Raw genomic sequence first — 13,325 nt, forward strand, 5'->3', positions numbered from 1 at the left:
AATCGGAGCAATGTATTTATTTTTAATTACCTCATCCATGTGCACATACAGATATTACAGAGGGAGTTTTCCAGCAAGCGACACAAGTGTTGTTTTGTCTTTGTTATTCATTGCCAAAAAAGGAAGATAAAGCGACATTTGTGTCGACCTGTGTCGCTTATTGCTGAAAAGCTCCCAGACCTTTCCTCACGCGCGCGGCTACAGCTTGTGTTACAATTAATGGCTTGTACATACGTCTTATTACGATAATTGCCGCAATCGTAGTGATTATTCATTATAGACATAAAGACGAGGCATTTCGCGTGAGAGAGATGTCTTGCCGGATTAATGTCGCGCGCGTGCGGTAGAAGTTAAAAAACGGCCGACTGATAAAACTCGTTTGCGAAGCACTGAGATATTTACACACGTGGATTGATGGACATTAATTGAAAATAGGGCGGGTTTTTTCTGTTCCGCCGATGACGAGAGCCGCGCGCGAGCCGCTTTCGTCTCGTAACCCCGTTTTCCCGCGACTTCGTCGCGTAAGTCGACGATACACGGACGACGGGCCGACACAATCCTATTTTTGCGAATGCACCAGACAGTTGGACGTCTCCTCCGGCGGTTCTATTTACGTATCATAGCGAGCCGCGAGCGACGAGACGTAAAATACATACGGGACGCGGGCATTATTAGCGCGATGTCCGTTGTCCGCGCGTTCGCGAGGTTTAATATAAGTAAAGGGATAGTTTTCCTCTTGCAGCTGTCGCTATCCCGCAAATTTTACTCGTTAGTGTGCATCGAGATTCACGCGCTTTTTCTGAACGCAGATATACGAGAAATCGTATACTGTAGACGATCATAATATCTTTTTATTACAAAAAAACTTGCTTAATATTTTGCCATGACGCAAATATTAAACTTTACATATAAATCATTTCATAAAAAAGACTAGGAAAGATTATTAATATTATTATAAATTCAGTTAAACTTAACTGATTACATTCGTTTGTCGCATATATTATTTAAAAATTCTTATAAATTGCATCATTCTTTTTATTTGATGGCGGCCTGCTCAGAATCATATAAGAAGGAACCGTATCTGTCTGTCCATCTAAACCGCAGCGCGAGAAGAATCAGGATCTCTCCTAATGATGGGCAGATCCTGTCGTGGTACAAGCTCTTCTTAACGAGACACGTTACGTTATAGTAAAAGTTAATTTCATTATCTTTCTGATCGAGAGGATTCGTCGCCGTATTATACGATACAGCTTTTGCTTAACGGCCGCGAAGTCTGGCGTGATACCGGAGAAGTATATGCCCCGCGGGAGCTGAACGCATCGCTTCGTAGCATTAAAGCTAATGGCCGTAATAAAGGGTTCCCTCGGTGAGCACGGACAGTTTGTCGTAACATAAAAATGTTGTCGTAACATGAAAATTCTGCCCCGCGCGCGTAATTGCGTAGCCCCTCGGCCTTCTTTCCGGGCTACCGTGTCTCTTGCGGTAATCGCCAGGATCTTATAGCGTAGGATCTGTCAGGAGAAGAGAAATCGCATGCTGAGGTCTATCTTCTCGCCGACAAGATTTTTCTCTCTTAACTCCTTTTCCCTGGACCTCTTCGTGACGATAACAGAGATATCATCCGTTTGTTATTACTTCTCTGCGCCTCGACTCGCCTCGCCAGTTTTACGACTAGTCCACCGTGTTGTCACGCGAGCAGAGAGGCCATTGTCGCGTCTTCCTTAGACGCGATTCTAGATTTACCGGCCGTTTACGTCAAAGAACGCACCGCCATGTCTTACCGGTCATATTTCTCCTCCGAGCGACAGAGGAGGAGCTCTCTTGCTCCTCTCGAATTCCATTCCATTCTACCTCGACTATTTTCTTTCTCCACCTCGCCGTTTTCATCCTTTGAGTGCGAAGGCGGAGGAAAAGATCGGTGCGCGCCGCGAAACAAGAATCCGTGAAACTCCAAGATGAACGACACGAGCTGGTGTCGCGGCTTTATGCATCGGATTTAAGCCTTTCGGTGTAAAAGGCTCGTCGAGGTCCTTACACTCATTCGAATCACCGTGCTGCTCCTTTTCCTACGAGAGAACTTGGCGAGCTTAACCGGAATGAAGATGCGAGACGCAACGTTCGCTTTTGCAAAGAACCGCGGTGTGTGAACTGGATTTATAAGGCAATTCCGTCCTCGCTACGGCGCGCCCCGGCTCTCGTAACGTATCACAGAGTAATTTTAACACGCGGTTTACTTCGGTATCTATATAGCTCGCATCGCGCACGCCACGCTCGCCTTATAGCGTTCGCGCGTAAGTATATAGTGCGCGCGTTATAGCCCGGCGAGAGCGAGACGCGCGGCTAATCCGCCGTTTTCTTCCAACGTCGGTCGAGCAAGGGGTTTGCACTACTTGCACTACCGGTCTAAATTCGCGTCCGCGTAAATCATCGTGCTCACGCACGTGCGTGCCCGCGGCCACGCGCCGCGGGTACGCACTCCGTTCCTCGCGTCTTCGTTTTTATCCTCCCGGCACACGGCCCGCGCGCCGCGCGAGTTCTTCCTGCCCTGCGCCTGCCTGTCGGAAACTCGGAAGATCGCCGTATCGCGTCCGTGCGTATCTCTTTACCCGTATAGTTAATCCCTTCGCTCTGCTTCGCTTCGCATCGCGGGGAACGCGATACACGCTTGAGGCCGCGGTGAACGCGTTGGGGATCGTCCGTCACGAGGTCCGCGAAGCGAGAATGTACATCGCGTTGCGTAGATCGAGTTAGTAGTTACAATTGCAAAATACTCGGTGCCGCCAGCTTTAACTGCGTCTCTCATCGCACTCTCGAGCCTTTTCTTAAGGATTTTTTGGTTGAAATTTTTTAACATTTAACATTGAATGCCTTCACTCTGTATTCTCTTAATTGACCGTTTGATTAATGATTGAGCAGATTAATGGTTGTCACTGGCGATGACAATAACAACTGCGATAATGACAATAATAACGCGTAATGAGCGCCGGCTCTTTACCGGCTCTAACTCCATGCAGATGCGCGTTGTGATATTACCGTGCTGGAGAAAACGGCATGGCATCGCCGCGGGTATTACGCGGCGGAGAAAAACCGTGCCATGGAGAACGATTAAAAATCCTGGTCGAGGAGCTCTCTCGTGCGCTTAAGCGCAGCCGGTCATGGCACGTGAGCGGTGCTCGCACGCACGCACGTGCGTGAGCGCGATGATTTACACGGTACGCGGATTTAGAACGTTATACCCGATACCCGCCGGTTGTTCCTCGGGCATGCGTGCATGCGTGCGTGGTTGCGTATACGCCCGAACATGTTCGTGCACACGACATTTTAAAGCTTTAAGCGGACGTTAAAAATAACGTTAGTCTGTGAAGTAAAAAAGCTCATTACGTAATATATGCTATATTAAGTAACATGTTATCGAACTCCGTTTAGTCTTGAAACGCCATGTGTATCTTGAGGTGAATGTTATCGTTTGCGATGAAAATTATGAGTTTCATATATTTTTTAGAAATTCGGGATATTAATTCCGAGTTAAAATCCACGTGATAATTTTACCCCCAAAAATTGAACAGTTTTACGCTGGGAGGAAAAAATAGATTCAGATTATTAGTTCGATCCTCGAAAATATGTTTGCTTTACTTTCCAGTAAAAGGTGTCTCTCTCGATATAGATCTGAATCAAATTCAAACGTATTTACATATTTACAGTTGGGAAAGCGTATTACTATTTCTTTCTGGGCGCGTCGTTTCGACGCGCCAGAGTTCTTTATAACGAGCGTACTTTTTCTTCGAGGGAGAACCCCTTCGCTACTCGGAAAAAGGAAGCGACGTTAATGTCGCGCGACCCGACTGCTAGACGGTGCGGCCGCGGAAGACCTTGCCCGTCGTCTGTTCTTCGTGTGTTTGAATTTAGAAGAATTTAGTTCCAGGAAAGAATTTGCGAAGGGTTTCTCCAGCAGTCCATTTCCACGTGCTGATCATTTCGCGTCGTCCTTGTCCAGCACGAGAGATACTCTTCGGCCCTTCGGAACAACATCTTGGTTAAATATAGAATTACTTTTAGGGTAATTTTTTTCTGAATGACATTAGGCAATATTTTGTAACATAAGTTCGCGTACATTAAAATTATAACGACGAGAAATCTTACGTGAATATTGAATTTTGATAATTCTTCACGCATAAAAATGTTTAGACAGAAAAAGACTAATAATACATTTGAACGCATTAAGTACATTAGGCCGTAGCGACATTTTAGCGCGTAAGGTCGTCGTTCCCCGCGCGAGCTATTCTCTTTCACGTATCACCGTGCTCGTTTTACCCGTGGCGAACAGAACATAATGAGGGAAGCGAGAATAGTCCTTAGAAAATGAAGCAAGGAGAGACGCTTAGGGAAAAGAGGCCTCTCGGATGCTCCGAGAGAGATGACTGACGAACGTCGCTAATGAGAGGAGCGCGTGCGTTCCGTATTTTCCTCCTTCCTTGAACGCGAACCTTTGAAAATTCGGTTAACGACTCGGGCGAACAACGGGTCCCGTCTCCCTGTTTCGTTTCTAAATTCCTTCAGTCACGAGTCCCCCACGAGAGTTTGCTTCCCTTTTCTTTTTCTCCACAAAAAAGCGCGAGAGTTAGCCGTGCAAAACGCGAGACGATCTTCTTCGCACGAGTTACTTCAAGCGCGAAGTGGGAGATATTTTCGCCGCGCCGTATATTTCCATGAGAAAAATTGCCCAATATTCGGCGCTCCCGGTTTTATGATGGGCATAAAGCACGAGCTCTCTCTCTCTCTCTCTCTCCCTCTCTCTCTCCAACACCCGGCAATGAGTGTCATTTAGAAATCGCGGAGACAAAAAGGAAGATTCGCTTTAATGTCCCTGCGGGATGAAAAAGATCCGTCGCGGCCGATCCCCTTTTTAGACCGCCTTGGCGCTAACCGGCGATACCTCAAAGAACGGAGGAGACGTTCCTTTGGTGTACATCGTTCTCCGAATAATATTCTTTTTCCCCCTTTCGCCGCGCTCCGATCCACAAATGTTTGATCTCGCTGGAAATAGAGGAAACCGGTGAACGCTCGGCTTCTCTCTGTTTGACGTTTGCTCGGCTGCGATATCGCTTGCAGTCGGCACGCACCTTTCATGCATCGTGCAATGTGCAGCTCAGATTTATATAACGAAAACGGAATATGATCGTTTACGAGACGGTGGGATTAAATTTTAAAATGCGCATTTAAACTTAATTGTAAATCGTACGGGCATCTATAGCGATGAGAGCGATATACTGAGGATTTATCGGTATGTATACATCCAAGAAAACAAATTGCTTCGCGCGTAGAAAATCCGGTGATAAGCCTGTCCTGTAGATAACGAGAACGCAAGCCACGGAGTTGCATTAAACGCGGCGGCAGATGGCTATACGACTTTACAGATAAAACGTATCATTAAAGAGCACGTGCTCGTGCGTATACCGCGTCATTGTGCGTGTACGCATGAATTAAAATGCACGCGATTCACCAAGCCACGCGCTAAAGATGTAAATGTAATTGATGAAAATGATAAAACGTTTCGCGTCTGGAGTAAATGATATAGTTATCGGTATGTTTGTCCCCGATTAATTTGACGATTGCCACGTATACGACAGTCAATGAGTCGATTCGATTTCGACTTTTCGCCTTTCGGTGCCCTGACATTTGACGTTCACGCGAAAGCTCGACTTGCCCATGCGACCCACCGCGCGATTATGCGATTATAAGTTTATTTTGCATCGCCTGCACCAGCTGGCGAAGGCCGTTTCGCTCGGATTCGATTAATCGCCGACGCGAGCGTTACCTCGGCCCTGGAATAATTCGTGTATCCCTGGAGGTGAGCACACCAACGACGCCGGCATAGAAAATCGCAAGCGTCGATCTGGCGCCTATAGTCATCGTGGAGATGTCAGATCAGTCAGATCGATCTACTCCGCGATGCATATACCAATCGATGCATCCGTTTACGTTAGCGAACTCGGACGCGCCGCCGGCCTTTGTCTACCTCTGTGTTCAATCTTGATCACTTCCCCGATTTGCATGTCGGTCGAATTAATTTCGAAACGATACGCTAATTTGCTCGCGTTGCGCTCACGTTCTCGCGCCTAGGAGCGAGTTTCAGTCGTCCGCGGGTAGTAATCAGAGCTGTCTGCACGCAGGTAATACTTTAGAGATACGTGCAAGCCCGTCGTAAAACAGGGGATAAGCAGTCACGCACGATTTAATATAGCCAATAAAATTTATTAACATTCTCACGTAGTTCTCGGGGATTCTCGATTTTTTGCTGTATATACATACACAATCCAAGTGGAAATATTAAACAGTCATATGTATTTCTTATATCTTTGCGGCATATCCTCTACCGATATTTCAGTGAATCAGTATAATCCGCTTGATTCAGGTATTACATTCTATTCGTATTTTCAAGACGGTCAATATACATACGCGCATGCCCATATTTGACTAGGATTATCGGTAACGTTGCGAACGGTATCTGAGATACATGCCGTCTTTAAAGTACGAATAGGACATATTTGTATCACAGTAACATATCTAACACATGTTACGAAGTTTGTACTCCATCTGACACATGACGCTAGCGTATAAAATGCGCTTCATTACATTTACAAATACTCTAGTTGCCGTCATACGGAACTGTTGTTTTATGTACACCGAAGTATTGTACGTAAAGTCTCCTTAAGAGATCGCATGACGTATCAAATTGCGGTGCGCGATGAGTTACGGCAAAATGACGGATGAGACAATTATATATGCAGTTATATTACTCTGTTTTGTTCGTGTATAACGAAAGATAGCTCTAATCGCACTAAAAATCTAACAACTTAATTGCACTTCCATAGCCGGAGAAAATTAATTTAGGAATTTCGGTGAACGTAGCTTCTTTTACAGAATATTTACGGAATATCTTCGATTGTGACTGCCGTTTCTTCGATGTGTAAAAAGTGACACGTCGAAAGAAGCGTCGCAGTCGTGCGGAGAGTCGCGGATGGAACCCAATTCCATCCGCGTGAAATTAATCGTAATAGTACCTCTGAATGCTCACCACCGAATGTAACTCTTGTACTCTTCGGTTATACTCACTCTCTTGATAGTTTCGTAACCTAGGATTATCGAGAAACTAAAGCAAGCGGATTGTACGAGCCTCGCGGACAGTCCTTTGGTAAACATGTGCAGTCCTTCCTCGATCCATAGTATCCTAAACGCACTGAGCATACTGTCTAATCGTTGCACTTGCAACCTCGCCCTCACAATGTCCAAGGGATTCGTGATGATCGTGGTCGTGAAACCCCCTAACGTGCCGGCCATCGCCTGTATACACAAGTGCGAGAACCATGCCGGAAGTATCCTTATAAGCTCGTCTATCAAGAAGATATGAAAAGTATTATCACTTTTTTATTTCATGGTCCAGCCACGAAGTTTCAAGTACGAAATTACCTTGATAAACCGTATACAATCCCCACCAAAGAGCGCTGTTAGGTACATACGCGCACAAGGACGCCACGTATCCTCGGTAGAAGCCGCTATAACCGTCCCTCTGATAAATCAATTTTATTATTTCCGCGGAGATTTGCGCTCGAGTCTTTCCGGATTCGAGGGTCACACCTAAGGGATTCATTCCCATCTGTAAAAGACAACAGGATTAACATCTCAGGCGAATCGAATTGAAAAGAATTTTGTCGGAATTTTCCTCACCTTATCTACGTACACCTTGCCGTGTTTGGTATTATTTATCCCGAGAACCATTAGATGTTGACTGAGAACGTCGAAGGGAACGACTATCGTTTGCCCGACTAAACTGGCAGCACCCCCAGCGATCAACGCTTTGACCTTCGAGTCAACGCTTCCGAGGGGTGTGTCTTGCCTGAGGAAGTGGCGTACTCCCTCATAGGTCGATACGTAAAATACCCCAGAGACTATTTGAATAGAGCTTATCCAGAAGCCCCGATAAAGGCCCGGGACGCCTTCTACTTTGTAAATTTTTCTACACGCATCTATCATACCTGCGGGATAAAAGAAAATTGTATAAAGATTCGTGGGAAAGTTTCCTCTTGTAGGCTCGGTAAAATCGATTTACGTAGAACTCAATTTGCGCTACCGTTGTACATGTGATTTTGTCTTTGCACTTGGAGGCGAGTCTTGATCACCGTCAGGGGATACAGGCAGCACCTGACCGAGAACGAGGACAGCATGCTGAGCGGAAAGAATTTGGTTTTGTCCATCATGTCCCACTCGATGGTGCGGATGAACGGCGTTGCCTCTACCGCAGACATCTCTCGAACGTGAGCGGATAGTGTAGCTTGTATAAGCGACAGATGGATCAAGTAGGGAGATTCGCAGAGGATTTGGTCTAACTTGATGCCGCATATCTCATCGATGTATTATGAGCATTTACGCTCAAAATTCTTTGCGAATCTGTAAGTTTGTAATTACTGATGATTTTAGCAAATTCAATGTAAAGTTGAAAGTACAATTACATTAAGTTGAACTAAAGACTAGGTTAGCTTAACCTCAAAAGAAGGACTTTCAAATTGTATATGCGTACAAATTTACAATACATATATTGTGTAATTATAAATTTTTATCTTAACGCTGCAGATCAAAGATGTCTTTCTGACATCATTCTGAGACATTCTGACACGTCTTTAACGAGTTGTGCTATTAATTGCAATATGTCAAAACATCATTTTCGAATTCGATCGATTCGATAACAAAAATTAAAAAACTTTCGCGAGGAATTTAACCAGTTTTAACGGATTTATGCGTAAAATCAATCAACAAGATTGACAGTAGAATAAATTCAATAACACTCAAGATAGAACCATTGTGAACGAAATGTAACGTTACATTTGAGACGTGTGACACTGGAGCAATCCAGTGTTCAGTGTTCCGAATTCCGAAACACAAGCACTTTGTCACTCTTGTATTACAATTATGAGAAAATTTGCAAGGTGATTTGTTTGAATTTTTATTACTAATGATATGCATGTAAAAATATTCAGGAATTGTGACTAACAAATTGGAGCAACATAACGAAAGAGATAAGGAAATCGTCATTATTATATGATCGACATATTGACAACATATATTAATACAAATGTATCGGCGTTGTTGGTCAAACAATCGCGTGGAAAGGTGCAAGTCATTCACGAAAAATCTACCGCTACTTACAATGATGTAATACACTATCATCCGAGATAGTTTACTCCGAAATCTTTTTCTCGACGTTCGCCTCTACGCTATCGGATGAGGGAACCTTCGATGTTTACAACATACTCGGCGTGTCAATCACGTTATCGCGTATCACGTCGGCAAGCGGTTAATATATTTCTCAGCGCAAATTCATTTTCATTCACAATTTCGCGATTACGAAGTTACTCGAGATAGTGAGTAAAAGCTATGGAAAATTATGGGTCATCCATTCGGCAAGGTTGTCGCGCACGCGCTCGTATATGCTCGAATGCTCGTATATTTCTTCTTGGTGGTGACATCTCAGTGAAAATCCTGGCTGTCACGTGATGTATTTAACTACGGATGTTCAAAGCGGTACCTTTTATTATTGATAACACAAGTGCTTATTGTCACTGTATGCTGGTTATAAGAAAATGAAAATGTGTGTGTGTATATCATGAAAAAACCGAATATTTTTCCCAATAAAAATAAATACAAGATTTTATATACATACAAATACATATACGTGTACATATATAAAATTATATGTGTATTATACATATGTACGACCGTATAATGGTCAGAAATAATTTTTTTTATTACAATTAGACCTACGTTTTTTAATTTAACTCCTATGTATTACGAATGCCTCGGAATGCGCGATGCTCTATATGCTCGTTTATTTTTCCTGCAATTGTAGTAAAACACAGCATATAAAATATAAATGTATAACAACAATAAAATATAATAATGCGCGACGATAAATCTTTTTTCCTCTTTCTCACTTTTGTTACGTACGCGTCATCGCGGAAGCGTGTCGGTTTTCAAACCGACGATGATTCGGCGGCAATCCAAGGTTTATTAAATCGCAACATTATAGTCAGCGGGTTCGGTTTTAAGTTTCTCGCTTAACGTGGTCAGGAGCTTCTTCAGTTTGGCGACGTCGTGGCTGAAGCCCCACATGATACATCGAGTATGCTCGGCGGTGGGCAAACCTTGGAATTCGGCGTCCGTGTCGTACCATTGAATGTGCTTCTCCTTTATGCGATCCATCAGCTCCCGCAAGCGTTCGTTTCTCTTCACGTCCCACGTGACGTCTGACTCGGGAAATCGGACAGACCTGAGTTTCTTGTAATCGCCGTCGACCTCCTCGTAGACCCTGTAAAACCAAATATACAGCGAGAACATCTCGTCAATAAAATTTAATTTCGCGCGAGCCTTCATTTTTACTCACTTGAGGAAGCCGTTGTCTTCGACGCCGTATTGCTCGGCCAAAGGCTTAAAGGCCCGCACGATGTCGATCGTCAGATAATTCAAGTTCTCCTTCGATCGGCCGTTCACGTTGTAGTCGGTGATCCAGTTCTCAAAGACCTCGATAGCTTCCCGTATGTTCTTGATCTTCTGCTCGTCCTTCGTGCACGATATCACCCTTCCGGCTCGCTTCACCAGCCCGCTGATCGCGTGGAACTGATACGACACGTCTCTGCCCTTCAAGGACTTGATACTTTGCAAGGCTTTCTCCTTGTCCTTAAAACCCAGCGTGCTCTCCGTCTTTTCGTTCCGCTCGTTTCCTTCAGCTCTCGCTTCAGCTTCTGACGAACGTCTCGCGCGCTTCCTCTCCGAATCGCTGTCGCTCTCGCTGCTCGACGAGTTATCGTGAGCTCTTTTAGCCGCCCTTCGTTCCTCCTCGACGTCCATGTCGTCGTCGTCGTCGTCGTCGTCTTCGCCGAATTTTTCGCGCGCCTGAGCCACCAGCTTCTTCAGCTTCGTAGGGTCGGGACTGTAACCGAGCGCGATGCATCGCACGTGCTCCTTCGTCGGTAGTCCCCGAAAATCGCCCACGTCCGTCTCGTACCATTGAACGTGCTCGTCCTTGATCCTGCCGATGATCTCCTTCAGGCGCCTGTTTCTGTCGATATCCCATGTGGTATCTCCGTTGGGAACTTTTACGTCGCGCAAGCTCTTGTAGTCGCCCTTCTCGTTCTTGTACGCCCTAACAGAGAGAAAATCGATATTAGCTCGCTGAAAAACGCCTCGAGCCTTTGCGATGGTATACTCTCTCACCTGAAGAAACCGTCGTTCCACACATCGTACTTCTTCGCGAGGCCGCGGAAGGCCCTGATCGTTTCGATCGGCAGATACGCGAGGTTCTCCTTTCCTCGATTATTCTCCTTATAATCCGTCAACCAATCTTCGAAGATCTTGAGAGCGTCGCGCAGATTCGTCAGCTTTTCTTCGTGTCGCGTGATCTGGAGCGTTCTTTTCGCACGATTGATGAAGCTCGTGATTACGTGATATTGATAACTGATATCGCGGCCGTCCAAGATCTTCAGCGTATCCAGCGCTTTCTGCTTGTCCTTGAAACCCATGCCTCCCTCCTCCTGTTCCGCGGACTTCGTTTTCACCATTTTGACTGCGCGAAAAAAGAAAAAAGAAATCGAGCTGAATTTCAGTTCTTAATTAAGATGACGCGAATATCGTATATGGACAAAATGCAGAAATTAGGAGGATACGAGTTATTCAGCGGTGACGTGAACATTAATCGATTTTAGAATAACGCGATTATGCGCGTTTACTGCTAATCGCTTCGGCGCTTCCGACTGTCATTGCTGATGGAACTCAATAAAGACGTGGAAATGATGAATTACGCGTTAGCGTAATGTGTTTGACATCGCTCAAAGTTAGTTTCGGGAAACTGACGACGCGCATGGAGCAATCGATTCAGAGCGGTACAGCCAATCATCAGGAGAGGATGCGCCCGCGGAGGCGGAGAGACAGTCAATCAGAAGGCGAAACGCGTATGTCAGTTTTAACGTTGACGTAGTCCTCGAATTATGGAGGCTACATGGCTAGGATCAATACCGACCGCGGACGATGGTTAATCGTTATATTTGGCAATCCCCGTTCGTAAATGCGACATTCCAGGCGCGCTGATGCGTAACGATTTGATTTTATTATTATAATTCCAAAATTTCTTTCAATTCCGACGATTTTGTTTTGTAATATCGTCTCTGTACCTCTATTCTGTAATTTTTAACAACCGTGTCGTTTTATCGTTACACTGTTATCGTGCAATTTTTTTACCATATATTATAATTATACCTACGTAACGATAATATAACGATAACGACACTGTCGTTAAGAGTTATATAGAATCAGGGCCCTGATGAATGCTTTAGTGCGACGTTACTTTATTGTCCACTCAAGGATATATATGTAAACTAGCGAAATAGATTAATTGGCTAGTTTTGCTGAATAATAAAAGTTAATAAAATACTGACAGAAAAATAAAGCTTTAAATAAAACAACAGAGTACTTACCGAAATTTCAGTGCCGTTGATTGAGTAATCGCACAGTATTATCGAGTTGCGCACTAATAATTAATCAAGATTATCATGCACTCATACGAATCTTACTTCTAACTCTTAGATGTTACCGTTACTTAGCGAAGTGTGGCAAGTGGTTTTTGGATCGCAAGGCTGATGATGACTACGAGCCGGCTTAAGTCACCGGTTATACTTGTCAGTGAAACTTCGTCGCGTGTTAAAGGAAGGACGGCCGGCGAAGTGAGCGAGGGAAAGCGAGAAATCGATACAAACACGCTTGGATCGCATGTGTCAGAGCCCGAAATATACACGCGCGATCACGCATCATCGAGGACGCGTGGAGAGGATGATCCCATCTTATGACTTAATATTTATTGATTTTTTCGGGATTATCGAGCTCTCGTTTCGCAACACGTAAATTTCCTCGATTGCACATTCACGCTCTTGACATTTACGATTTTATTTGTTACCTCTCGCTCTTGAAGGAACAGATTTGGGATAATCGTGTTGTGGTCAAAATCGAATTACTCTAATTAGTCTAATTTATGCTCGACGAGTTGTTAATGTACACCAAGCTGTAAGTAAAAAGTACGAGTCATATATCGTATTTTTAATAATCGTCCTATTGATAAGATTTATTTAATAGATTTATAAAATAAATTACAACCGCGATAAACTACTAGACACGCGCACAATAACGATCGGAGATAACGTATCGACACGAATCGAAGAAAGATTCGCATTATTAGTCTATCTCCAAAAAGTCTGATAAATTAGCGCGGAAAAATAAGTATTATT

The 13,325-nt window shown here is 44.4% G+C and overlaps 3 protein-coding genes across 5 annotated transcripts in view; 1 reads left to right on the forward strand and 2 right to left on the reverse strand.

Moving 5' to 3' along the window:
* Positions 1-13,325, forward strand: part of LOC143905262 (colorectal mutant cancer protein) — a 130,028-nt gene that overhangs the window by 55,809 nt on the left and 60,894 nt on the right. The window lies entirely within an intron of this gene.
* LOC143905281 (solute carrier family 25 member 44) lies at positions 6,232-9,887 on the reverse strand. Of its 2 annotated transcripts, none has more exons than XM_077420603.1 (5): positions 9,202-9,887; positions 8,129-8,445; positions 7,726-8,033; positions 7,468-7,654; positions 6,232-7,391 (listed from the first exon to the last, which is right to left on the reverse strand). In XM_077420603.1, the coding sequence occupies exons 2-5, from the start codon at positions 8,301-8,303 to the stop codon at positions 7,072-7,074; spliced, it is 990 nt and encodes a 329-aa protein (XP_077276729.1). In that variant the 5' UTR covers positions 8,304-8,445; positions 9,202-9,887; the 3' UTR covers positions 6,232-7,071. The 2 variants fall into 2 exon arrangements, with proteins under 2 accessions (XP_077276729.1, XP_077276730.1); XM_077420604.1 differs by lacking the exon at positions 9,202-9,887 and adding an exon at positions 8,878-9,010.
* Positions 9,986-13,103, reverse strand: Ude (Uracil-DNA degrading factor). Of its 2 annotated transcripts, none has more exons than XM_077420585.1 (4): positions 12,522-12,976; positions 11,266-11,614; positions 10,436-11,194; positions 9,986-10,360 (listed from the first exon to the last, which is right to left on the reverse strand). In XM_077420585.1, the coding sequence occupies exons 2-4, from the start codon at positions 11,607-11,609 to the stop codon at positions 10,063-10,065; spliced, it is 1,401 nt and encodes a 466-aa protein (XP_077276711.1). In that variant the 5' UTR covers positions 11,610-11,614; positions 12,522-12,976; the 3' UTR covers positions 9,986-10,062. The 2 variants fall into 2 exon arrangements, with proteins under 2 accessions (XP_077276711.1, XP_077276710.1); XM_077420584.1 differs by lacking the exon at positions 12,522-12,976 and adding an exon at positions 12,998-13,103 and having other exon boundaries at positions 9,999-10,360.

This window comes from Temnothorax americanus, unplaced genomic scaffold, assembly GCF_048541705.1.
Source record: "Temnothorax americanus isolate GAGA-0224 unplaced genomic scaffold, ASM4854170v1 Scaffold6, whole genome shotgun sequence".
NCBI lineage: Eukaryota > Metazoa > Arthropoda > Insecta > Hymenoptera > Formicidae > Temnothorax > Temnothorax americanus.

Excerpts from the sequence above, each read along its gene's own strand:
- LOC143905281 (XM_077420603.1), bottom strand. The coding sequence starts at position 8,303 with ATGTCTGCGGTAGAGGCAACGCCGTTCATCCGCACCATCGAGTGGGAC. Across the intron at positions 7,655-7,725 it reads GCAAGGTGTACGTAGATAAG|ATGGGAATGAATCCCTTAGG; the intron begins GTGAGGAAAATT and ends TGTCTTTTACAG. Across the intron at positions 7,392-7,467 it reads ATTGTATACGGTTTATCAAG|ACGAGCTTATAAGGATACTT; the intron begins GTAATTTCGTAC and ends TCTTCTTGATAG.
- Ude (XM_077420585.1), bottom strand. The coding sequence starts at position 11,609 with ATGGTGAAAACGAAGTCCGCGGAACAGGAGGAGGGAGGCATGGGTTTC. Across the intron at positions 11,195-11,265 it reads TGGAACGACGGTTTCTTCAG|GGCGTACAAGAACGAGAAGG; the intron begins GTGAGAGAGTAT and ends TCTCTCTGTTAG. Across the intron at positions 10,361-10,435 it reads GAAGACAACGGCTTCCTCAA|GGTCTACGAGGAGGTCGACG; the intron begins GTGAGTAAAAAT and ends TTGGTTTTACAG.